This window comes from Seriola aureovittata, chromosome 11 (genome assembly GCF_021018895.1).
Source record: "Seriola aureovittata isolate HTS-2021-v1 ecotype China chromosome 11, ASM2101889v1, whole genome shotgun sequence".
NCBI lineage: Eukaryota > Metazoa > Chordata > Actinopteri > Carangiformes > Carangidae > Seriola > Seriola aureovittata.
Window position 1 is genome coordinate 13,822,628 of NC_079374.1, and position 27,080 is coordinate 13,849,707.

The following is a 27,080-nucleotide window of genomic DNA, read 5'->3' on the forward strand; positions in this document are numbered from 1 at the left end:
TTCAGATGTTTGCCCCCCCCCCCCCCCCCCCCCCCCCCCCACACACACACACACACACACACACACACAAATACACTTAAACAAGGCCATAGCTTCGGTTTTGATAGTGTGTTCTCAACAACCATCGTAAAGACAAAACCGGGAATGATGGTTTGTTAGGGGTTTTTATCTATCATGTGCAAACATTTAAAGTCACAAGATTTGTCTTTAAAAATTTAATGGGTGTAGTTATCAAAGAAAAGAAAGTTGTTCAAAAAAGCTTGTTACCAGCACACCCTCGAGGTTTGTTTGAGGTATGATGTGAGATGATGCCCTTAATTAAAGCTGCTCCCATTGTGCCTGCACCACGTTCTGTTTCCTTCAGCTCATGATTGCTTTGAAGGCTGAAAGAAGTTGACAATATTGGTGATAGTGCGTGTGTGCGTGTGTGTGTGTGCGTTTGTGTGCGTGTGTGTGTGCGTTTGTGTGCATGCGTGCGTGTGTGTGAGCGTGTGTCAGATCTCCCTCCTCAGAGGCTGATGTGTAATGCCTTTCCATCCGGCCACGGCCGCAGGGAGCAGAGAGCGTCTGCACTCTTGTCGCTCAGGAGCTCACCACTGGGAGGATGAAAAGCTTCCCACAGAGCCTCCGACTTCCCAGCCTCAAAAGCCAACATGAGCTCATACCTCTCATTTCTGTCTCCCTTCACAGAGGAAGGAAAGAGGAGGGGGTTAGTGTGCGCTGTGTGCCACAGCATCCTAACCCCCTAGGATGCTCGTTCCTGCAACCTGGGACCAGCAAAACAGAGGGGACCCTGGGTTTATTACTTGATGAGTCTGTGCCCGGCATGCAAGCCAGCAGCTGCCAAGATATGTGGAATGGCTCAGTAACGCATCTGGTTGCTGTACCGTAGGTAGTGGATTACTCTTCAGCTCCATCAGCGTTCAATTGCGTCTGAAAGGAACACTCAGACTGGAGGTGTTGGCCCACCTTTTACAGGCTTAACTGGCTAAGCACTCATAATAAAGCCAACCTGTATGAATGTATGTCAGACACAGGCCCAGGTCATTGTCTCAGGTAGCTGCCCCTGTACTTTAGAAGCTCCCATTGTTTTCCCCTCCTGAGCCATTTAAGCAGATCAAAGCTCTGACAAAGCCCAGGGAAGCCCCAGGCATGTGGAAACACAGGAATTACCCCCCCCCCAGGATTCCCACACAAAAAGACAAATAGACTAGCTCCGGAGGGTGGCCCCCCTGAGGGACATCTCCATTCAGAGCCAGTCTGTTGTGGAAGCTCCAGTTGTTTTGATTTTTATTTTGTGCTTTAAATTAGATTTATTGTAAATACAACAGGCATCAAATCTAAAGATTAGACAAATAACATGACAGCTGTTTTTTCTCGATGTAAGATAAACAGATATACAAAGACTTGCCCGGTGTTGCTTTCGTATTGACCTGTTTTTATTTGTAAGCATAAACTAGAATAAATAATACATACCTTTTTTTTTATAGTTATAAAAGTCAGACAAAAGCTATTTTTCTTTCTTTGAATCGAGAGCAGCAGGAAAAGCACAAACATGGTTTGTTCCTTAGCCTTGTTTGAGCCTTCAAGCTGGTGAATGATTAGCAGAAATAATGTCCCTGTCACCCTTAATCACATTAAAACGTGGTTAACATTTAATTTTTCCCACTTGATATGCAAAAATTTCCACTTGATTTGCAGCAAAGGCCATTGGAATTCCATTATAAAAAGAATAAAAATTTCAGGCATCATTTGTTCAGAGAGGGATATCAAGACCAGAAAGTGCTGAATCTTTCTATTAACCGAGCACTGAGAGATGGCATTCAATGCTGGGACATAATGGGAGACTGACAAGGCACAGACAGACACGCACACACACACACACACACACACACACACACACACACACACACACACACACACACTTCTTACTGGCTTTTTTTTTTGTAGCTTAGACTTGTAAAACATTTAAAAAAAAAAAACATTTTTATTTAATGTTTTTACTATAGAATTTCAGTTTTCTTTTAAAAGATGTGGCTAATAAGCAGAGAAGAAACAGCCAGTACACCCGCCATTAAAAAACTAAGTCGAGCTTGTGTCTGAAATTGCGCAGACTTAATTGTGAATGGGCCTTGATGTATAGAAAACAACACTTTTATTTTGTCTTGAATACAGATTTACATGAATACCCTTCATAATTCAGACTTTCACGAATGACAGAAAGATAACAACAAGACAAAAGAAAAATATCCGTGGCTTGTTTTACATAAACATTTCCCCCAATTTACAACAAAATTTCACGCAAATAATTGGAAAGGACATAAATACAAATTGCACGGTGGCAGCGGTGAAGTTGACAGAATTGGTTTTGGGAGTCATGTTGATGGAGCATCAAAGCTCTTAATTGACAGTGCTTTGTTTCTGGAGTTGCGAGAAGGGGGTGTTTCATGTTCCTGTGGCAAGGTGTTTGTCTGGTCCTGTGTCACTCAGTGCAAGGACCCGGAGACCCCCGTGCTCATTTGCAGCTCACGTTCTCCGTCTCGGCTTCACATTATTAAAATCATCCCTCAGCCTTCTACCGAGAGCCTCTTTGTTACTTGGCTGGCTTGGCTCAGCTCTGTCAAGTCTTCACCAATTACAGTCTCAGGTACAATGGTCTATTCAAAGGATCACAGCCCTTGACTGGTGTGGAGAGAGTGATTTGTGAATCATTATTCAGCCGCCTGTAGGGAACGCAATACCTGAGGAATGCAAATAACGTGCCACCAAATAGACAGCTGTGCTGCTAAAAGTGACAAACTACAGCTGTTATTATCTCAGATTGGATTTTTTCCCCTCTTGGAGCGCCTGCCATCTCCAGTGTTTTCAGGTTTTTTGGGTTTGACTAAATGTGTTTTATTTTTCCGTCCTTTGTTGGAGAGACGTCGGCTACCACCTTATTGCAGTGGCAGTCAAACATCAACTCGGCATATATAGTGCGAACAGAAAGGGAAATATGAGGTTACGGCTCTTAATAGATGTGCATCTGAACAGACAGACAAACTGGCATATGAGGCATTTCGAATTTACCCTGTAGTGTTATTGCAGCTTGTTGGAGGAAAAAAAAAAAACATCCAATCAAAAGCAAAACTGCTCTTCCCAGCCTGTCATATATTGTATATTGATAATCATTAGGTAGGAGCAGTGATATGGTGCTGTAGGTGATAAAGCGGTGACATTGTTATTGGAATAGATGTGGTATTGAGGTTGTCGGGTCCCTCCCAATCTTTGATTGTTATGGGCTTTAAACAGGAAACTAGGATTACAGATAATGACAGGGACCCCTTTGAATCAATCCAGCCTAGGAGCTCTGTCAGGGCCACCGTGTGAAAATGGATTTGTGTGATGCTGTTCTTTGAGATCTGTCCAATCCCAGCCTGAGAGCTTGTAGGGCTAATCTCATAATTGCCCATAACCTCCTCATATTGTTCTGACTGAGAGTTACCATTAAGTGTAAGGATATCTTTGTCCTGCAATGTCAGGTGTCCTGCTGGACTGGAAGACAAAAAGAAGAGAAAAAAAACTCAGGCGGTTAAGAGAACGACATTTATAAGTAAGGTAAGACTTAGTGGTTAGCTGTTCTGCTCCCTCCTGGCCTTACAGTAAATGTTGGACACACAGCAGGTGAACGGCTTTCTTTGTCTTTTATAGTCAAAATTAGGCAAAACAGCAGCGTGTGTGTGTGTGTGTGTGTGTGTGTGTGTGTGTGTGTGTGTGTGTGTGTGTGTGTGTGTGTGTGTGTGTGTGTGTGTGTGTGTGTGTGTGTGTGTGTGTGTGTGTGTGTGTATGTGTGTGTGTGTGTGTGTGTCAACTATCGTGGGAAGCAACTTAGTTTACTTTAGTAAAATTCTGATGCACTTGTGTTTAAGTATTTCCATTTCATATTTCTACATATCGGGGAGAAATTTTGTACTTTTTTACTCCACTACATTTATCTAACAGTTACAGTTATTTTTCATGCAATAAAATATGATCAGCCTCTAAAAAACAATGCATTGTCTTCCTGTCAAGACATTTCAGTCTGTAATTCTGTCCTTAAAGCCTTTTTTGTAATCTGCAGGTTCACTAAAGATATTCCAACCTTTGTTTTTCAAAGGCGTAATTCATTTTCCATAATTCTTGTGCAGCAACCTGCCTTATTGTTTCTTGTTTCAAGATGCAGGCACTTCTTTCTACAACATTTGTTAGACAGGGTGATTTAAACTAAAACAGCTTTAAATATTTTTACTGCAGGGCCAGATTTTTTTTCAGTCAAAGGACTTTCAAAGTGTCATTTTTGCAGATTAAATGATCTAACAGCACATAAAGTGGTTTGAATTGCTTCCATTTTGTCCAACGCAACAGTAAACTGCTATTTACACATTAATGCATCAGTAATAATGACTATTCCTATTTTGCATAATGAGAACTTTTACTTTTGATACGTTTACTACATTTGGCTAATGATACTGTACTTTTACTTAAGTAAGTCCTAAATGCACAATATTTACTTGTATTACTTGTAAGTATTTTTACATTGTTATATTGTAACTTTTACTTCAGTAAAGGCTGTAAATGCTTGAAGGCCACATTAAATCTGAGAACATGTCAAATCAAACGTTCAGTTGGAAACTTTTATGGAAAGAAAGTCAAACTCTGTGAAAGAAATGCCACCTTTGGAGCGCAGTCTCCTGCAAACACTCATATGTTCAGCTGCTCTCATGAATATGCAAGCACCAGCAGATAACAAATACTTTTGTGTTAATCAAGTCCTCCAACTAGTTTTGTGGCTGCTCTTTTTTTTTTTTTTTTTTTTTTTTTTTTAACCAGGCTGGTGAAAATCAAGGAGTGGGTGGACAGTCACGACCCCGGAGCCTCGGTCATCCCCTTCAGCGGCGGCCTGGAGAGCCAGCTACAGGACATGAGTGAAGAGGAGAGGCAGAAGTACTGCACGGAGCACAAGACGCAGAGGTTAATTAGCATTCAGTCTCCCCACACTTTATTATCAGCTGTGTCCTCCATGCACTCCTTTAATTGCATGTGCTGATAGAATAATAAATGGCAGAGTAATTACCATTATAAAGCAAAGGATCCCTCTTCTTACTGAACAACTCAGTCAAAGGGTTTTCCTCTAAATTAAGTTTTTAACTGTCATCTGTCATCTGTAGGTATAATTATAACTTGGGCATTTTGGGTTTATTGTTCTTGTGTGAAAACCTCTATGGAGAGAAAAATTGTGACAGCAGATTTTTTTTTTTTCTCTCAGCGCAGAACGAGGCATCGGGTTGAATTCTTAAAAATGCTAAATGAGTCTACAGGCTTTCTAATTAATCAAAGAAACCATTGGAGAGTTGAATGTCTTATGTGAAACGAAGTGACCCATCTTATTCACTTAATGAGTTTATATTGGAATGAATGGGGCCTTGCCACCGAAGTGAACTTTGTCTAGGCATCAGTGGCGATAAAGAATACTTAAACAGTTCAGACCCCTTGATTCAAGCTGAAATTTCTCTCCACCAGCGCCCTGAGCAAGATCATCAAGACAGGCTACGCAGCCCTGCAGCTGGAGTACTTCTTCACCGCTGGACCAGATGAGGTCCGTGCATGGACCATTCGGGTAAGAGCCAGCTGCCTGCTGTGCACATACATGAGAGTGTGAGGGTGTGTACCACATGTACACACACACACACACACACACACACACACACACACACACACACACACACACACACACACACAAAGGAATACACACAGTGTCCCGCGTTCCACTCTGCTGGCACCCTCACTGATATCACACACTTTCAACTTGGTTTCAACTTGTCATGGTTGTGCTTTAGCTAGTCATTACAGGCCAAGGATAACTTCAATTACTGGTGAGCTGCTGAACAGTGAAAGTGGGGGCTACATTGATTGAGGAGGGCAACAATTGATTTTGCCCATTACGTCCATGAGAATGTTTCCATCCTGTGCAGATCTGCCTGCCCTCCTCCTGCCGCTGGAGATAAGGAGCCTGTGCATTGTGCCTGCCTAATCTGTGTGACGGAGGTTGTCTGTGCCAAAATTGATGTCGCTTTTCATTCGACTGTTTGTGGGCCTTGCTGGGGGCTCCTCCCTCCCTGTGTGTCTCAGTTTACTGAGCCCGGCCCGCCAAGAGCTTTGTGCAACGGGATCGCAGGACTTACATCAATACAGATGTTGGCTTTGCATGCTGTTATTGTGGGGGTTTTTTTTCTTGAGCAAATGGAAGAATTAAGTGCAGATATAATAAGGTATTTGAGCAGTCAGGAGTTACATATCATAAATCCATGTAGGTGGTTTTAATACAGCAAAGTAACTTTTTGGAAAACTTTTTAAAAATGAAATATTTTTGGTTGCATCCTGTTTTACTTAATCATATCTACTCTTCCATCCCCTCAGATATTTCAAGGGATTGCAATTTTAAATCAAACTTTTATAATGCAGAATGCTTTCAGTCCCATAAACATAACCTGGAGGACAATTCCAAAAAGCAATTTTCAAAGAACTTACCCCTAAGCAGATCAATGAGGTTTTGTTCCCTGAATGTGCTCCTCTGCAGTGTTTTCATTTTAGTGACAAATAGTCAAGAAATTTTCAAGCTTCTCTTATGAGATATATTCAATATCTTCGTTGAATAGACTGCTATAAATGATCTTTCTTTGAAAGCAATAATGACAGAAACATCTCATGGAGTGAATTACAATTCAGACCATTATTACTTTACATTATTGCTTTAAAATTCTCTAAAATTGAAAATACTTATTAACTCAAAGGACATACACTTAGTAGGTAGTGTATTAGGTAAACCTAGCTGAAACTAACACAGTCTGATAAAGCACTTCTGCAGTAAAGCGTCCTTCATGAGGGCTATAATGTTTAGTTTGTGTTTACACTGTCTAGAGAGGTGTTGATTATACTGTATGGTCATTGTATGGGCTTCAGTTTGGGGTGTTGTTGGACTGTATTGAGTTATACTGACTGAAGTGTTTCTATTATTTTGTCCACCCCATCTATATCAATGAGGATAGGGTAAATAACATAAACAGAAAAACTGCAATACAGTTCAACAGCACCCCAAAGAACATCGTAATGATCACACACACACACACACACACACACACACACACACACACACACACACAGACACACACACACACACACACACACACACACACACAAACTGAAGATTATAACCTTCATGAAGAAGGAGTTATTGCAGGACTGTTGCATTACCCTGCATTAAAGTTACCCACATGTACCTAATAACCTGCCAACTGATTGTACATGAGAAGCTGTGTTCGTATTGTGCATGATAGATCTCTGACATGACGCAGCTGGTTTTTTTTTGGTTATTTTGAGAGGTTAAAGAGCCTATAGTGATCTTTTTAAGGTCTCGACCTGTCTTCTTTTTATTCTCTTCCAAAGTGAGGAACAAGCATCAGGTTTTAAAATATCTACAGATATATGGATCTTATTGTTCTTGATGTGCTAAACAGAATTAAGACTGACGTTTCAAATTCAATTTATTTTAATTTATATTCAGTAGCAAATAATAAATCCTCTGTGATGAACTTTGATCTGACACTCTCACATCGGTCAGCAAAGTCTCACAAAATTAAGCACATTTACAAACATTTCATGATGTTCCTTACATGACATTTCCAATCTTTTTGCTTGGCTGTGGAAAGTGAGTACCAACTGGAATAAATAGCATTAGTACTGAATGAGCATCCAGACCCTGGTCTTGTGTGCAGCCAAAAATGTTAATAATTCACCACCAAAACAAAACTTGTGCTCAATAATTTCATTTCATTTTCCTGAAGCATTGTATAAACTGTTGTTTAAAGGAGGCTATGGTGAACAGCACTGGCTGGATTACAAACACTGACTAGAGATCCACGGATGTCTCACAAAAACAAAGCACCAGTCAAAAATGTTTTTTGAGATGTGGTTGATATACAGTAGATGCATTTAAGACTTAACCAGTTACCTCAGAGGAGGACATGTACAGATGATACGGAGATTTACCACAGCTTCTGATATTTCTGTGTTGTGTTTACGACACATACAAGCTCAGAAACCCATGCTGTGTGTTCTTTTTGAAGATTATTTCAGGGTGTTTTGCTTTTATAAGGTGGTTGACAAAGATGAGAAAGCAGCAAGTTAAGGAAGCGAGAGCGAAGGGAATAACATGTAACAAACCCCCCGGTCGGATATGAACACATGGCATTGCAGGTGTACTGTATGAGTCTCAGACCGCCTGCCAACAGGATGCCCCATGTTGATGCTTCAGACAAATATTCACATTTTGATCAGAAATGCAAATTTTATATCAGTGTACAAAAATACAATAACTGTCCTGATTCTTTTGCCACTGACTAGAAAAGAAAGTTATACGGCTGCATGTAATAAGAATACCAAACCTCTAAATAAGGGCAAGTCTTATTACATATTATTCTATATTAATATTAAATGTATTGTTGTAGATGATATGAAACACATGCAAACACAGACATTGGTAAATATTTTTATTAGGGCTCTCATACTGTGTCCAGGCCAGAGGGGAAGGTGAGCTCACTCCCTCCACTTTAACACAGGACACATAACAGTGAAGTCAGATGACATCACCGTGTTTAGACGCACACTCGTCTCAGCATGACTGATGTCCTCGCTGTTTACAAAAAAAGTCTCGAAACACTTCAAAGGCATCCTCAAAAACACGCCTGTCCTCCTCAGCATAACTGATTACAGCCAGCCTTGATTGTGTGTGAGGGGCATTTAGTCAGGTAAGCATCAGTGAGTAACTATATTAAGCCAATACATCTTGCATTGTAAAAACTACACTCAGTAATGTCGTGTTCCTAAGTCCTTTAACATGCTTTATTAGGCAGCCTCGAGGTGACCATTATCTATCAGCCTGTTCTGCATAGCTCTTAACTAGGACAATGTGGATCCCTTGTAATGCGCCATATGAAAAAAATCCCTCCCTTAATCTATTTTTCTCCAGATAGACAAACCTTGATGCTGATTAATGGTAGTTAAACTCACAAGCACTCCGTCAATGAGATTGCAAAGAGATGGTAATGTATTAGAGTCATTAAATACGCATCATTCTTTTGGCATGAAATATGTTGACCCCAACCTGATTATATACATAATTAAAACTGCTCAACAGTTCCTGAGCACAGCGCTGCGGAGCAGAGAGAGAGCGAGCAGGTCGACAGGCAGGAGTCATAATGATACACAGCAGCCACGTCACTTATTTGGGTCATTTGTCATTTCCGCCCAGCATTATTTCAGTGCATATAAATTGCACATTTCATCAGTCACCAGTTGTGTCTTGGAGTGTTAAAGAGGATTCCGGGCACAAAGAATTTATAAAACTATTAAATTGTTATTTTGTGCTTTTTCAAATTGGATTGAAATAACTGCAGGGGCATATTATAATGTATGTTTTGAAGATAAAATCATCACTGTCTATTTCAAGTCAATTTAAAGACATCAAAAACTGTTCACAGCCCTGCATCTACAACAGTGAAATATTATTAAATGTTTGGATTTGAATTACCAAACTCTGGAGTATCACAGTAGTAAGGCCTGATGCAGTGAGGTCTACACCACCCTGGCCTCTCACTGCAACACCAGGTCCTCTTGCTGTCATGACCAGAGAGCCGAGCAGCGACCCACAATGAGGCAAGATTGCTTGGACAGAAATCAATACCACCACGGAATGGGAATCAGAAGGCATTGATAGCAGTGCTGGGTCCTTATCGGTGTCCAGGCCGCCCTAGCAGGGCACAGCCGAGTGGAAAGCTATCCAGAAATCAGGACTGAGGCAAGAATACCCCGACTGAAAACACCCCAGAGTGATGCTCACAACGCTATCACCCTATCAAACACCATGTCGCTCGCATGCTGTAATCCATCTTCTCCAAAACAATTCATTTGTCCTCTCTTTTCCTTCCTCGTGACAGAAAGGAACTAAGGCTCCACAGGCTGCGGGGAAGATCCACACAGACTTTGAGAAGGGCTTCATTATGGCGGAAGTAATGAAATTCCAGGATTTTAAAGAGGAAGGCAGCGAGAGCGCTGTCAAGGTGAGCAGTCAGGGTGCCAGAGGAGATGAGGGAAAGTCTCCTGTGATCAGTGGAGCTGACAGTCACCACACAGCTCCTACTGCAAACTGCTCTTCACCTTTACTCAGGGGAAGAAATTACTGCACACACTCCAGCACCACTCCTGACAAGCCAGCTGATTCTGGCTCTAAACACTGCCATTCTGCTCCAGCTGTGCATATCTTTATCACAATGTGTCTTAACTGGCTGATGGTAGTTCTTGCTCGTGGCTTAGCACAGTCGCTCAGAGGTAGCACTTCTTCACCTCACCAGGCATTTATCAGATCTATAGAGTGCGCTGTTAGCTTAGAGCTCTCTGTTGCCAAATCCCCAAGCCACTGCAGGCATGTGACAGTGATATAAAGCGGCAAGTTAAATAAAGTGTGAAATTCCTCAAATAAGGACTGTTTCATGGATGGGTAACGCACAAATGTGACTTGCATATCTTATTTTTATGATGGCCAGTGTTTGTTTTGACCTTTTAACTGGGCTGGGGGTTGTTCATGTGCACACTCCTGTCAAATGTAATAACTGATTTCATGGTGAATTTGTGAAGACAATAACTGGGCGCCAGCTACACAGGTACTTTGCGAAATGCTTCAAAATGCTTTTCTTTCTTTCCTGCCACGAGCATTGTTTTAGGTTTGGCATCAATTTAGTGTCATATCGATAAACTGTAATTAAAGGTACTGAGTAAATAATCAGTTAATCAACACTGTAGAATTCGTTTCACTTTTTTTAATAATTAATAATAATAATGTATTTTCTGTATAGAGACATTTTTGAATTTAATTCTCAATTAACTGAATTAAAGCAGAGGTTAACCTTGTTATGTGTGACATTTTATGAGCCGCAGCTGTAAACCATGCTGTTACAATCCCAATATCACCACCATCAACTCCATGTGCCCACTTACAGACTCAACTAATGTAATCATGGTGACACACAGAGACCTGCGGGGACCAGCGTGGAAAGGAAGCACTATGAAAACATTCAAATCTCTTTACTATTCAGGTCCATTTTTTTTTTTTTTTAATAAGCATTTAATATTTAATGCAGCAGCAGTGTATTGTCCACACCCCTCATAAGCTGCAAACAGAGGGTGAAATGTGTCGGTCTCTGGGGGGGCTTCACTATTGTTATCCGAGGTTGAGATCTGAGTGTCAGGTCCTTACTGCTTGCTCTTTTACTAATCCCTTTTTTAGCCTCATAAGAACATGGAGCGTTTCTGACTGTGGCATTAAGGTCTATGCTATTTAATGCCAGTTGTGGGAATAGGCTGTCTGAATAGGGCCAGTGTACGAGGATATCACATTATTAGTAATCATATCTGCTTAAGCCAAGCTTGCTGCTCCAGATGGCTGCTTTCAAGTGCAAATGAACCAGTTAGACATGTCTGGTTTAATACATACTCAGGAATCACAAATAGCCATTGATTTTTTTTTTTTCCCTGTCTCCCTCTCCATCCAGTGTTTCTGGTGGTATTGAGCTTGGATTAAATGGTCTCCTGAGCCTTTAAAGGGACATTGATTCTTCTAATTAATTGTGCGCTGTGCAGAACCAGAATGCATAAACCTGTCCGTATTAGCACTTCAAGTCAATTATTTTGAGTTTGCCGGGAAGGAGAACAAACACTTACTGTATACAAAAGAAATGTTAGAACTTATTTTGTTTCCTTGACAAGTTTGATAGTGCTGTAATCAAAGACTTATTAACATTTTGTGCTTGTGTACATGAAACTGAAATGGGCAGAAGAGAGGATTATTCTCTCAGTGGGAATTCAGGCACCCCTTGAACAAAACATGGAAGTGTGTGTGTGTGTGTGTGTGTGTGTGTGTGTGTGTGTGTGTGTGTGTGTGTGTGTGTGTGTGTGTGTGTGTGTGTGTGTGTGTGTGTGTGTGTGTGTGTGTGTGTGTGTGTGTGTGTGTGTGTGTGTGTGTGTGTTGAGAATGACATGATAAGAAAAGAGAAAATGACATTTGCAGTTGGAGTAAAGTTAGTGAAGGCAATTGGATATTTATCCTGTGCTATTATTTTCTATTTTTATTTACAATATAATGTTATTACGGGCTCTATACTGTCTATGATGCCATTTACTGAACAGCTAGAGTATGTAACAGTCTATAACCTGAGCCTTATACAATGTTTGGTTTGTTTTTTGATTGTTATTTTTTATTTTAATTTGTTTTGTTTTCTTTGTTATATTACAGGCAGCTGGGAAATACAGACAACAGGGAAGAAACTATGTTGCTGAGGATGGAGACATCATCTTTTTCAAATTTAACACACCAAATGCACAAAAGAAAAAGTGACACAAGAACAATCTGTTTGTTTACATAAATGACTGTATTGTTACCCTTCTTTTTTTTTCTTTTTTTTTTTTTTGGCTGATACACACTGCCACTTTCTCACTTTTTGTTTTCTGTCCTGTAGGATCCCCCCACCTTCATGTGCCAAAGCACAGGTTCAGTAAACTCTGACAGCTTTGCTATTTAAGATCAGGATCGGCCCCCACTCCAAATTGTAGCAGCATTTGAAGGAGCATATTACTCTCCAGATACTTCATTAATCTCCATCACGGGTGCCAGCACTGACACAGCTGACAGCGGGGACAATGCCACCTGCTCCTCTCCCCCTTCTGCAGATAATGCATGTTTTACAGTAGCCCAGATGTCTACACTCAATAAAACATTTGAAAAAAACCAGTCTGTGTGTGTTTTGGGATGTCTGTATTGAGTGGGAAGCTGCATGGGGATGGTGATAGCGGTCCTGCCGACCACTGATTAGAGAATTAAAAGACACAGCTGACATTGACTGTAGCAGAGAGGGGACAATTATAATTAAATCTGTTAAGTGATGATGATTTTTAGAAGGGCACAAGCAGGATGCAGGTGTTTCGGCCAAGAGAATTGGTCAGTTTAAATTATTATTTGCAAAGTGACTAAGTTAACCTTTCATTTACAATTTATGTTTCATTTATGATTAATGAATATGTGTTCTCTCCTCCATTGTCCCTATAATCTTCAAATATTGACAAAAATGGCCTCTTTGTTATGTTTACAGTTTTCCCATCCCTCAACCATGAAAGCAAATACACACCTACAAAAAAAAGAAAAGAAATATTAATTCAAACCATCTTTTCACAAAAAAAGTCCACATTTTATGATATTCTGTATAGTATGAAAATAGAAGTTGACACAATCCACAAGCACAACCAGAAAACGATTCCTGTTGTCAGAAGTAGTGTTTTTCTTGCCCCTATACTTTGTGTGTAAGTGTTTGTGAAGCGTTTATGCTGATGGAATTGTATGGCTGCAGCCGCAGTGCTTCAAAGTAAGATTGTATTCTCCGTGGGAGTCCCAACAAAGAGCTGTAGATCAGCAGTGCTTTGCTGAATATCTTGTAACCATTAAGACTGCAGAGAACAAAATGGCCTTTTGATGGGAACAAAAAAATTGAATAAAAATGGTCATTTTACAGAGATAGTATTGCATATCCAAGTTTTGGATAGGATGTTTTATGGAGCCGAGCCTGTGCTAGCACTACAAAGCACAGTGTTTGTCATGGAAATAAGGTGGATTATAGTCTTTAAGGTTTGAGATCAGTGGCAAAATATAGGATAGTGTTTATTGTGGTTAGATGGAATGAAAGACGGACGACATGTGTATCAAATAACATTAAGCTTACTTTGCTTGGTAGTTTTAGCATTAACCACTGATTTTAATCACTCACACAAATTTCATGCAGCATATCAAGTCATTGCTACCAACATTTACACCCTATACTGTCGTCTGTACAACAACAGGCTGTTTTCAGCTGTCTGTTTTCTAAGTGAAACCATACAAATCCTCTGGAGAGCACAATGGGGGCTTGAGACAAAACTGTTTTTGCATTCTTCTCGGGGCGGTGGTGGTGTTGGCCAACCTAAACCCTAAAAGATTATCTATCTGTTGTAGTCTTGAGGCTCAGAGATTGACGAGTGGTTCCCAGTGGTCTGGGTCGTGGAGTATTTTGTTTTTCATAAAGTGACAATAAATCTTTTCAGAGTGAGTAATAAAGCTATTTAGAATCACGCAGATGTTGTATAGAAACAAAACACCATAACAAAGTCTCTTTTTCGGCGAGTGCGTCCTCAACAGGCTGTTTCAGGGTTTGATACCAATAATTTTTCTGTCACAGGAGAGGCAGGATTGAATGACTTACACACTCATTGGGTGTCCTTCCTGTCCAGACATCATGGAACACATTTCAGAGCATACATGCAAACATAACCTGTGGTTACTAATGAAAACAAATTAGCATCAAAGTATTCATAAACATTATCATGTGACTTAGGTGGATTGTAAAAGCAGTGTAACTGGTAGAACCTCTTTGAGGAATAAAACGAGTCCAGGAATGTGACAGATTCTCTGTTGGTACAAATGTTCTGTCAGCACCATCAATCAAGCGGTGCCACTCTGGCCCGAGGCAAACCACAGCAGCATCAAACCAAGAAGGGCACTGAGTGGAAAGCTTGCCTTGAAAAACACACCCAGCAAAACAGACCACGGCCTGCTGTTGTAAATCACATGCACACCAAAGGCCTTTGAAAAATCACACAAAAAAAGAACAGTTGAGTTATAACAAATAAACATATAAATAACTGAGGCATTTTTCAGAGAAAGTAAATATGCACGAGGGATAGTGTTGGGAAATTCAATGGTTATTATAAATGTATTGTATCATATTATTACAGAGAGGAAATTATCTCTATTTTGGATGACAATAAAAGTGTTGCCATGCTGTAATTATTGCCATTGTGTGACTTCTCTGTCTGACACTTGTGCTATATACTGTACAAAGAACAGACAAGAAATCAATATAGAATCATGATTTGACTAAAACAACACTTCATGTTCACGTATGAGGGTTTATGCAACGATTTCCCCCCTCATTCGTGTTTCTGCTGTAATGACACAACTTTGTGCTTTGATTTGTTGCTGTCTTTGTGAGTGATAAAACATTGCCAGCAAAATGTTGGAAGAAAAAACCCTTTAAACAACTCAGAGGAGTCTGCAAAGCAGCGTATAAATCATAACTTCAGGCTGACAAATTTAGCTATTCTTTTTCAGTTAGCGCTGCAAAAAAAAATTTTTTGTGCCATTATAGCATTTGTCGAAATAGGTTCAGTATTTTGAATTCGCAAAATGTGCAGCAAAATATGTTTTAAGCATTGAAATGTTTCTAAATGTTTCTTTACACATGCCATTATAGTAAACAATAAACAGTTAAATCACCCATGTGGTCCAAAAACAACTCCTATGCAATAACCCAGAAATACTGACTCATCTTACTATACTTACTGTACATGTGCATTGCATATAGCATAGCATAAACATTGTGTATTAATATTAATATAAACACAGTTTCATTAGTTTTAATGATGATTGTGATTCAGAATGCATCCCTATACTCATATTAAATATTTAAACTTCCACAGTAAATACAATTAAAAAAACTTCCATGAACCTGGCTGTGACTTCCATCTGTTTGTACAATGGTTAATTCTCAGCACCTCAGACAAAGAACAGTATGATCGTTCCTGTCTCAAGTGCTTCAGAGTTGACTAAAATACACATTTGATATTCCATCCACACTTCCCCATGCAGCACCAGTTTCAATTTTCTCTCTCAGGTCCCATTTACAGTGTCCCACAAGGTGCCTCCAGCAGGGCAGTTTCTCTCCGTGGGGTCACTCTCTCTGGGACTGGCCTTCATGAAAACAACTGTCAGTATGTTAATCTGAAACACTCAGAGCCATTGTGGACTCACTCAGTTACTTCTCTTATCATTCACATTTCTGCACTATTCCACAACAACAACAATGTCCACTCCTAGAGGATATTGAGAAGAGGCTTTTGCATTGAATATGAAATGTTTTGCTTAAAATTTCTCTTCCATAATTTCATGCAGATGTTATTAGGGCATATTTTTGTATCGTATTTCCCCACCATAATACGAAAAGAATACTGCAAGCTAGAAGGTCTGTGTACATGCAGTGAGAAGGTCATAGATGCCCCTATTTACAGTTATATCTATCACACTGAATCCTTATAGATGTACTGAAACTCCCACTGGGTAATTGCTCGACAGACTTCACAGATTCCTCTCATGAGGTGAATACAAGGTCTGTCAATACGGTCTCATTTCCTTTGTTTGCAGCTCTAGCTGGAGACAACACTCACAGGTCTGAAGACAAACACCACAGCATTTATATTTGTCGTGTAGGCCACTGTGTCGGCCAGGGCGTTGCATCTGTATTGCTTTTAGGATATTTGACTTTTCCCTTTAACTTGGAGGTCTTTGTAGAAACTGTTGATATGTTTCCAAGGACTCCTGGAGTAAGACAGACGCAAGGTTTTTCTAAAGCTGTTTCCATTGGCCTGTGTTTACCTGACACTTGGATTGACAGCAGAGTGATTGGAAATATCCACCATTCACTGCCGTGAGCTCCTGAGTGCACGGAAAGTGCTTTTGTAGTCTGGCTGTAATGGGCCAAGTTTGAATTGAAGGTTGAGAGAAATAGCCTCACTGCGGTCGCGCGCTGTGAGGAACTGACACACCACAAATAATACTCAGAAGTGGGGTCCTGATAGCATCACAGGCACAGAGCAGGTACAATAGCATGCAGGTTCTCATTTCAATGCACTTTCACAATGTTGTAATGTGCACAATCAGACGGAGGGGAAGAAATCCAGTCGAATGCAAACTCAGATTGTGTCTTGATAGTGTGTTTTTGTTCAAGCAATCATGGCAAAAGACATCTTAAAACTCAATTGCTGATGACTTTCTAATTCACAAGTAAGACCACGGTTAGTTTTCAAAAACACATGTAAGCGAGGATAAATGGCATCATGGCACAGTAAATCTGTTTTTATAAACTTAAAAATGGGGCATACGTTGATCTAATCCACTGGATTGATATCGGCCAAATAAATTAATTTCTTTGTTTACTATAAAATATAGTCTGCTTGGAAATTAGATTACCTTGTGTTATGTTTCACCTTAAATCACATCCCCAAAAAGTAATAACCAGGTGCTATAGCATGCTGTTTCTAAATACTTAAATTCCTCATATGCATTTCAGGATCATATGCAATTGTGCTTTACTGATCAATATTGCAATACCTTTAAGCATATAACTTATAAATTGCAATATGTGGTGTAAATGGTAACAGCCTATGAGGAGATGGATGCAGGTTCATGGTGTATATGTCAAAGGAACTCTTTGTAAGTTTTGCTATTGCTACATAGCCAACATTAGCATAACAGCTGTTTACTTACCAGTCTAGAAGAAACGTTGCAAGTTCAGCATCAAACTTTATTCCTGTACTTGCCAAGAGCTGTCTCCGGCAGTGGAAAAATATGTCAAAGTGATCTCTTGTTTTGCTTCTATTTCTATCTCGTTTTTTCTTCTACTGAAGCTCTTGGCAAGCGACCATTATCACAACCACCATCTGCTCCCAGCAAGAAACCACGTTTAATGGCACAGAAAACCTACATATAGCACTTTTAAAGGTGTGGGACCCTTTAAATAGTATTTCTTGGCAAAGGTCTTTATGTGACATCTGACAGGACATTTAGTGGACTTGTGATTACTGTTGGTCACAGTGCTCCTGGGTTACATGCTGTGGATGAATCCCATGTATTTATTTGGCAGTTAATGTGACTGCAGCTCTGTGTCAAGATGGCCTTTACTTGTTATTTTTGCACAATACAAAGGCTACAAGCAGTTTCTCACTACACAGGTCTGATTCACTGGTAACGACAACCCCCATTATTATCAACGCCAATACTGTAAAACTGAAAATGCATAATAAACAGGAAGAGTCCAACAAAGGATGACTGACATGTCGACTGACAAGTAATAACACGGTGTGCAAAGCGAATAACCAATCACATTGATGAAGAACGGCGGGATTTCCTGTATGTGACGCAAACACTCCCAGTCAACAGTGCAGGCCCCACCCTTTGTGTAACCCACCGCCCGTCAATCAAAATACAAAGAAATCTGACAGTTATCACCTTATTGCTACGCGTATACAATAACTATAATTTGCTGATCATGTCCGGTGGCTTGTGACTATCAGGACTCCGTTTCACGACAAGTCACGCAATGACTGGTATGTAACATCTGTCTTACTCTTCACTCTCAGAGGCTAACAAGCTACCTTAGGCATTCTATGGCTACATTAGCTCGCTAGCAGGCTAACAGGGATGCCTGTCGGTGATAACGCTAATCACCGCCGGCTAAGTTAGCAGTAGCAGCTAACTAGGTTAGCTTGTCTAGGACACATCAGTAAAATCTGCACTCCTTAAACTAATTATCGCTACGTCGCTGTTTTCTCTATGTGGTTGTGACTGTATTGTTAGCTACTGTATTGACGTTATAGCAACGTTACAGATGTTATATGAGTATCTGGTTTGTTTAGCTAACGTTAGCTTCGGCTGCTCCCACTATGTAAGCTATATGCTTTTCACTACACAGCCCCAGAACAACCAATGAAACCAGGGGATATGGCTGCCTTGGACGTGGACAGCAGTCAAAGCGGCTTTCTGCAGCAGGAGGGAGGCAGGGGCAGCCAGGTAAGGTTTCACCCTAAGGATTATGACTCTTTTTATACGTAGCTGCTGTGTTTTCAGTAACTGAGTGGCGCTTACTGAAGTTCACACATTTCAAACTTGCAGGGGGTATTGTACCCTGACTTGAACCTCACAGGCAACACTTCCTTTCAGGCTGCTTTCAAATCCTGCCTCATTTGCTGGGTTTGATATGAGATATTGTAAAACTCCTACCAGCCCTAAATATTACCAGACTGTTATCCTGGGTGCTGCCTGGGGGGCTCAACACAGGACAAGAAAGTCCTTTAACCTCCAAACTTCAGACTTTGCTATTTAGCAATGAGTCACTTTCTATATGTGGCCCAGACTAATGGCCACCCACTTTCTTCCTTTTAAATTCGCCCGTTGTGGGTAGGACACTCAGCCATCACCCCTCGACCTGCTAGCAACCACCTGCACTAAGGTTGGGTCACCGTCGTCAGAGGTGGACAGAGGTGCTGCCGCTGATGTGGTAAGTCGGCACCTCTGCTAGATCCGACACAGCTACAGCAGAAGTGAAGCCTTCAATCACAGTTGAACAAAATTGGTGGTGGGAGTGTATCTAAGTTTGCACTTGCTTTCGTGGTATTGCAGCCACTGCATTTTGGCATCAACACAGGAGGATAACTAATCTACTTCTGGAATGTTTTTACCATTTTCAGTATTGGAACAGACTCAGTAAGGGCACCCATACCCTTTTGGTCATGTGACAAGTCCTTAAAGTACTACATGTGCTAGGGCTAAACCTACTGGCCCCTGCATATGACAGATTGAATTCAGATACATTTATCAGTGGAAAAGTAAAGTAGCTAGACCTTCCATATTTGTATTTTACCCTGCTGGTAACTCCTTCTAATGCTTCAAGCTTATTCTGTTACATGCACTGATAACAGCAACATCAACCATGAACCACAAATGCATCAGGGAAAATTAAGTTGATGTAGATCAAGAGTTAATTTGACTGTTTCTGTTATTTTAGATAGAGCTCAATTGAAGTTTTTGCTGAAGATAATCTTCAGTAGTGATACGTTTTAATAACAATCAAAATTGCATATATAACAGCACATACAGCATTTTTTGTTATTTAAGTTTGTTTTATTCTTGAAGAGTAAGTTTGCAGTATGTGAGATGGGAGAAAAACATACATAGTTTAATATTTTCTGCTGGCAAACTTTGGTTTTCATTTTTTATCAGAGAAAATTGCCCTGTTGTGTTTTGGTTTCATTTCCAATTGGTTCTGTTTAATGGATGTACTGAGTGCATAGTATTGCTCAATATTTCATCAAAATCTAATTCAACCAAAATGCTGCTGAAAATCTACCTCTCTCTGACAAAAAACAAGAAGCAAGGAGAACCACTTTAAGGTGATCACTTTAAAGCAGCTGCCGTGGAGGTGAGTTTGTATTTATAGTAAATGAACACTTAATTGCAGCTGTGGTAGAATGGCAGTGAAGAGTATATAATAAACTCAGAGTTTTTTATCTGGCTATCGATACAAACCCTTGTGTGTTTACCCAGATGCTCTGGTTAATTTTCACTGATAAGAATGCTGTCATTCAAAATCTGGCATGGAACAAACAAATGCACTGAAAATGCCTGAAAAGCTGTTTTTGACAACCAGAGAAGATAAATAAAACCTTTATGCGCACTTAGGTGTAGCATAAGCTCCTGCAGGCCATAAAATTTCCCTTGTGTGTCTGTATAGCACTGATGATGCACTGCAGAATGACAGGCCACTGACACTGTCCAATTACTGAGCTGTTACTGTCAGACATCAGTTGTGGCTTAAGGTTTACAACTCTTTATGATTCATAATAAATCGGTGTCAACCTTAAGCATGCTAGAACTAAAAGACTGAAAGAACATAGTCATAGATTCACAGGAAACCAAAATCTACATTTGTTGCCCTCTCAGCATCTACTGACCCAAATAATTTTGCTCCTAACATTTCTGATGCTGACAGTGTGAGCTGCTAGCACCTTTTATTCCATCAAAATATCGGGCCAGATGCAAACTCAACTTTTCTTTAAATTTAAAAAGCAGACTTTAACTAGACCTCTGAGCAACTGCTATGCATTCATCTTATTTCATTAACAACAGGTGCTTGATCATTTTTTTAATGTCAATCATTTTCTTTCTCAGACATCTGATCCATCTACTCATCTTACTGGGACTGATAAATGGGAGGTTTTAACACCCACAACAGCAGCAAAGGATGAATCTGGAATGATACAGATCCAAAGTCAAGGAATATTAACATCAAATGGACAATACATTCTTCCTCTCCAGAGCTTACAAAGTCAGCCAATCTTTGTGACGTCGGGAACAGCCGCCTCCAATGCCAATACAGTGCCTAACATTCAGTACCAAGTAATCCCTCAGATTCAGACAGCAGATGGACAGCTGAGCTTCTCCACGTCCGGCGTGGAAGGAGCGACTCTGACTCAAGATGCCACGGGGCATATTCAGATCATGCCTGATGGTAGCCAGAGTCTCAGTGTCACATCAACTGCAAACATCCTTAATAACAACCAGAACCTCATATCACAGACTGGTAATGTCCAGCAGATCCAGGGGGTTTCTATTGGCAGCTCCACCTTCAACAACCAGGGTCAGGTTGTTACTAATGTGCCTGTGGGTCTGCCTGGGAACATTACTTTTGTTCCTATTAACAGTGTGGACTTGGACTCCCTGGGGCTGTCTGGAGCTCAGACTATAGCAACAGGGGTCACTGCTGATGGCCAGCTAATTATGGCAAATCAGCCTGTGGATGGCTCAGAGAGTCATGTGAAGACAGATGATCACCTCTCACAAACAATACCAGTCAATGACTCAAATGCAAATCCTGAGATTTTCGTGCCGACGTCTTCCTCTCAGCTGCACGTTCCATCAAATGAATCAGGTCTGCTGACACAAGATTCATCATTGTCGTCAGTGGCTACAGAACAACCTGACTCAAGTTCTGGTCTCCAAGAAGGCTTCATCCATCAAAATCAGGAGCAGAGCATCCAGGTGTCCTCAGCCACGCCCATCATCCAGCTACAGCAGGTGCCTGTTCAGACCACCAATGGTCAGGTGATGCACTCAGTGGCGACAGGCGGGCAGAGCCTGCAAAACGTGCAGCTGATCAACCCGGGAACCTTCATCATCCAAGCCCAGACAGTCACACCCTCGGGTCAGATACAGTGGCAGACCTTTCAGGTGCAGGGAGTGCAGAACCTGCAGAACCTCCAGCTGCCCACCACACCACCCCAGCAGATAACCCTGGCTCCAGTCCAAACCCTGTCACTTGGTTCCAATCCGGTCAGCATCAGCACAGGGCAGATCCCCAACCTGCAGACAGTGACAGTCAACTCAGTGGCCCAACAGGAAGGAGACACAGACACCCCTGGAGGTAGAGTAGCTCTTTTTTTATTATCAGAATATACACAGGAGACAGCCTGAAACTCATACAGGTGTTTTCACTCACAGCGTCTCCTCTCAAAGATGTGTGGGTGTGCACATCTTTAACATGAGCATAGGTCTACTTAATGTTTATTTTCTTACATTTCATTAAAAAACCCTGCCACTTCTGTCTTTAATGTCTTAAAAAGTGTTTTCCCTACTTAATTATTGTCATTATTGCACTAATACAATGAAAGTGAATGGAAATGTGTTTGTGCTGCTCAAAGCGCACAATCCATAGTGACATCTGAGTACTGATGGTCTGATCAAATGAAATTTTTTTTTTGTCTTTTTAAAATCATCATTACTACAGGTAAGAATTTAAGTTATAGTCATTGTAAATTAATTTAACTCTTTTTCAGTTTATCAATTAATAGACCTTTTTCACAGAAGACATTTTAACATGTCACAGTAGGAAAATCTCAATTGTAAATAATAAAATAAATGATGCCTGAATTCCATTTATCTGCTTCAGTTTCAGGGTCCTGGTATCGTTCATGCTGGCTCACAGTCACACTGTCATGGCTTAATGAGACACTTGAACAGAGCGGAGCCGTTCTTAATGTTTTAATGTTATTAATTACACCTGTGCTTTTCCTACTATGACAAGTCAGAATGTCTGCTGTGAAAACGGTCCATAGTTTAGTCTATAAAGTAATGACAAATGCAGATCAACAGTTGCTTAATTTGCCTGTCCAGCAGTAAAAAAAGAAAAAAACACAAAGTTTCTGAATTTACAGTTTCATGCAAAGGAGAAGAAGAACAAAGCCACATTTGAAAAGCTGTTAAAAGCAAAGACTTGGTTTTTTCTTTAGTTGATAATTTGCCTAAGCACTTAGACTTTTCATTGTAGTTTGTGTGTATATCTTAAAAGTTTGAGTAATTACACCTATCAAAACATTATAATGAAGTTTTTGATTGTAGCAAAGTCCATTCATAAATTTCTGCCACTCACATGGCCTGAAAAGTCCACAGGGTACATTTAATTAATTATCGAAATTGTCACTGATACATTTTATGTCAATCAACTAATTATTTTATCACTGTGCGTAATATGGAGTCTTACTTGTGAAATTTGCTGCCAGGCTGTCTATCACACACAATTATGAAACACCTCTCACTGTTCAGGCTTTTTGGTATGTAATTACCAGAGTTTGTGTTGCTATTAACGTACACATTAATTTCAGACATTCAGATAAAGGAAGAGCCAGACTCTGGAGACTGGCAGCTGAGCACCGACTCCACCTTGAACACAAGCGATCTTTCCCACCTTCGCGTCAGGCTGGTGGATGAGGAGGATCAGTTGGGCCAGGAGGGCAAGAGGCTGCGCAGAGTGGCATGTACTTGCCCCAACTGTAAAGAGTCAGGAGGGAGGTGAGTAAGCATGACTGATTGTTTTCTCCTAAAATCTCCACATGTAACAAGCTCTGACCTTTGCACAGGAAATAAAACATATTGGGACCCTAACTGTCAGTGCATGTGTTTCTCAGAGGATCCAGCATGGGGAAAAAAAAGCAGCACATCTGCCACATCGCGGGCTGTGGGAAAGTATATGGAAAGACATCGCACCTGCGAGCACACCTGCGCTGGCATTCAGGGGAGCGACCTTTTGTTTGCAGCTGGATGTTCTGTGGGAAGAGGTTCACACGCAGCGATGAGCTGCAGAGACACAGGAGAACACACACAGGTGCCCTTTTTTTGCTCCCTCAATGTTTGCACATCAGGAAAACATCAGTAAAATCAGTAAAATGTGTTAATTTGTGCCCTGCAAAGTGTGAGTCATGTAAGAAATAACAGCGTTTGCCCCCACCTCCCCACCCCCTCTGGATTTCCATGTAAAATGTCAGGTTACGATTGAAGACCGTTGTGAAAAACATCCAGAATTCACAGACTTAGTGGTAATTTTCCAGTTAAAACAGCTTGTTCTGCACCGTCATTTTCAAGATTTGTTAACATGAGATTGTATAACAAAAACATTTCAAGAGATGCTAGTAGTGAGCTGTACCTTTCACTTTTATTTTTATCCCATGGCTCTCTGTTGAGTCTGGGCACAGCCCTCTATCAGCTCGCCTGATCTGTTTTGAATTTTATAGAATATCCCTTTGTAATTACAATCTTTAGCCATGAGGTCAAACACGCAGCAAATTTATTTATTGTTGTTTTTGGAACATGTTGGCATTCGACAACTAATGCAGTGATTTAACTTTGGCTGTAGGTCATACAGAATTCAGCAACACCACACAAACAGTCATAAAAATTTATTTTTTAGAGTTCAGTGACAGTTCTGCCTTTTTATTATTTTATGTAACATTCATTTTCTCTCATTTTATTCTTGAAACAAGCACATTGAACTTTTGCGCCACTGTCTTAAACTTATCTCCCTACCTGTGAAGCATATCCTCCAGATAGATGACATGTTTTTGACCCTCCCCATATGTATTCAGCATCAAACTATCTTTCAAACTATATTTTCTCTCTGGCAGGAGAGAAGAAGTTTGTTTGCCCCGAATGTTCCAAGCGCTTCATGCGGAGCGACCACCTGGCGAAGCACATTAAAACTCATCAGAACAAAAAAGGTGTGAACTCTGGCAGCTCAGTGGTGGCCTCGATGGAATCCGCAGGGTCCTCAGACAGTATCATCACCACGGCAGGCGGGACCACCCTCATCCTCACCAACATCCAGCAGGGCTCCAGCACCGCCCAGGACATCCTGGCCAATGCAGAGATCCCTCTCCAGCTCGTCACCACAGTAGCGGCCAGTGAAGTCATGGAGTAATTTACACTCACACATGAACTTCTGCAAACTCTCTCATACTGTATACTCCTACCTGCATTTTTATTCAAGTTTTGAAGAAAAACTAAAATTATAAATATATATATATACATATATATATATATTTTAACACAGAAATAGTCAGTCCATGTCCATACTCAGTTTTTACTGAAGAAAAACTAGTGTTGGAGACTAAAAGAAGATAAAGGTGGAAAAAGACATTGCAGTAAACACACAAGGAAATGCCTTATTTTGTACAATATTGTGTAGTTGCAAGTGTAGGATGCCATTTTGTTTTAAATCTACTTTAATTTGTTAATAATGTGTTTTTCATGAAAAATTATTGGTAAGTTGAGCGATTCTCTCCTCGTCTTTTGTTGATGGTATACTCTGATGATGTCCTTGGTCAGCAAGGTTTGTTCCATATTTACTGTCGGCAAAGACTAAATCTCACACCAGAGATCATTTTATCCAGCTGAAGTAACGTTATTGCTTATGTCCAAATTTCTTAATGTTATGTGTATTCCTTTTCTTCCACTGTTCTACTTGCAGTCAGTCAGTCAGTTTGCAAATTAGCAAGACCTGCTTCCCCCGTTTATTTTAAAAAAAGACGTTGCTCACACCGAATACATTTTGCAGGTGAAAATGAAAAACAATCAAAATTTTTTATTGTAATTCCTCTTGAACATATACTGTTGATATGATACACATTATTTGCTTATTAAATATTTTGACTGAACTGCTATTTATATCAGACTTTACATAGAAAATGCATTTGTGATATTAAAAGTCCAAAATTTCATATGGCTCCATTATATGTGATTCACATGTGTTTTTGTTAAACATGTTTTGGAAGACTTCAAAACGAAAACAAAAACAAAACATGTCTTGTAATATGAAGAGAAAAGCCATTTTTTGAAGGTAATTGCCAAATTTGACAACAAACTCAGGGTGACTTGTGACTGTGTGATATGAGTAAGGTAAATCACCCCTGTAGCTTCTTGGACCATGGTGGGGTGTTGTGAAGAAATGTAATTTGATGGACCAAAAGCTGAGGTGAATTAAGCTGTCACCCCGTTACCTATGCTTGTTTAATCTTACTATGTCTTTTTTATGATAAGGACAACCCCTGTTATGGAAACAGCTTTGCAGAATCCTTCACCAGTATTTTGCTCCATCAGTCCTGTCATGCAGTTGAAAAATCTGTCTATTACCAAAAGCGGTACTCTTTTAACAGCACTGTTCTCATCACTTTCATCTTGTTTGTTGTTAATCCTTTTGTATAAAAAATGTTTTGTATTCTTCCCAGGACCCTGCTTTGTATGCATTGTCAGTAAATGTACAATGTTTCTGTCTTTGTGTTGATTCTTTTAATTTTACTGTATGTTGCATTTGCCTGTTCCATGTTAATTTTTGTTTTTGTTTTATTTTGGGTTTTTTTACCCCCCTCCCATCAACTGTTAAATTGTTACATAAATACACATGCAAACTGAACAGAATTTTTCCACCCTTTGCCACATGATCCTCTTCAGGAGATTATGCTTAAGTCTTTAAGTCAAATAACAAGATGCTTTTGAAACACTCAAACATCGTCTTCGTATTATATACTAAACACTGAAGTTTTATCTTCAATTAAATCTTCTGTATAAATATGTCAATATAACACCAATATAAACTTTTCTGTTACACTTCAATTTCCTTTGATTTTTTTGTTTAATTTTAAAATTCTTTTAATATATCTTGGTTGTACCGTTTCTGCTTTCTGAGGGCAACTCGATATTGCAAACTAAAATCACGAAATGTAAGACTAGTTTGAATTTTTCCATGCGCTTGAAATCTTTTGTTTTGTTTCTTTTCGAAGATGTCATGCAGCCAGGAGCTCCATTCTCCCCCCACAGGGCTTACACTCTAGGTTAGTAGTCCAGTAGATGTCACTACAGCCAAGGGAGCAGGACGAGAGGTATGTTTGACCCCTTGACCTTCCCCTCATAGCTGCTGCTAAGATGAAGACAGAAGTCACCGAGGCCAACAAGAGGCAGGTGAACCCTCAATTAACCACAAGTTAATGTCACA

The 27,080-nt window shown here is 40.2% G+C and overlaps 2 protein-coding genes across 4 annotated transcripts in view; both read left to right on the forward strand.

The window, feature by feature from the left end:
- The window catches only part of LOC130177066 (obg-like ATPase 1), a 42,895-nt gene extending 30,039 nt beyond the window's left edge, over nt 1–12,856 (forward strand). Inside the window, exons 8-11 of the mRNA XM_056388482.1 lie at nt 4,849–4,989; nt 5,539–5,635; nt 10,011–10,133; nt 12,362–12,856. Of these exons, the coding sequence (XP_056244457.1) occupies nt 4,849–4,989; nt 5,539–5,635; nt 10,011–10,133; nt 12,362–12,463 (463 nt within the window). The 3' untranslated portion in view covers nt 12,464–12,856. The remainder of the gene's footprint in view (nt 1–4,848; nt 4,990–5,538; nt 5,636–10,010; nt 10,134–12,361) is intronic.
- Nucleotides 12,857–18,145: 5,289 nt separating this feature from the next.
- On the forward strand, nt 18,146–26,701 carry sp3a (sp3a transcription factor). Of its 3 annotated transcripts, none has more exons than XM_056390023.1 (7): nt 18,146–18,312; nt 18,678–18,775; nt 19,167–19,262; nt 20,933–22,184; nt 23,422–23,608; nt 23,725–23,921; nt 24,718–26,701. In XM_056390023.1, exons 1-7 carry the CDS (start codon nt 18,306–18,308, stop codon nt 25,008–25,010), a joined length of 2,130 nt encoding a protein of 709 aa, XP_056245998.1. In that variant the 5' UTR covers nt 18,146–18,305; the 3' UTR covers nt 25,011–26,701. The 3 variants fall into 3 exon arrangements, with proteins under 3 accessions (XP_056245998.1, XP_056245999.1, XP_056246000.1); XM_056390024.1 differs by having other exon boundaries at nt 19,176–19,262; XM_056390025.1 differs by lacking the exon at nt 19,167–19,262.
- Nucleotides 26,702–27,080: the final 379 nt, after the last annotated feature.

Bases quoted from the DNA above. Each gene is read 5' to 3' on its own strand.
- sp3a (XM_056390023.1), top strand. The intron at 19,263-20,932 runs GTAAGTCGGCAC...TTTCTTTCTCAG, and splicing joins GAGGTGCTGCCGCTGATGTG to ACATCTGATCCATCTACTCA. The intron at 22,185-23,421 runs GTAGAGTAGCTC...CATTAATTTCAG, and splicing joins AGACACAGACACCCCTGGAG to ACATTCAGATAAAGGAAGAG.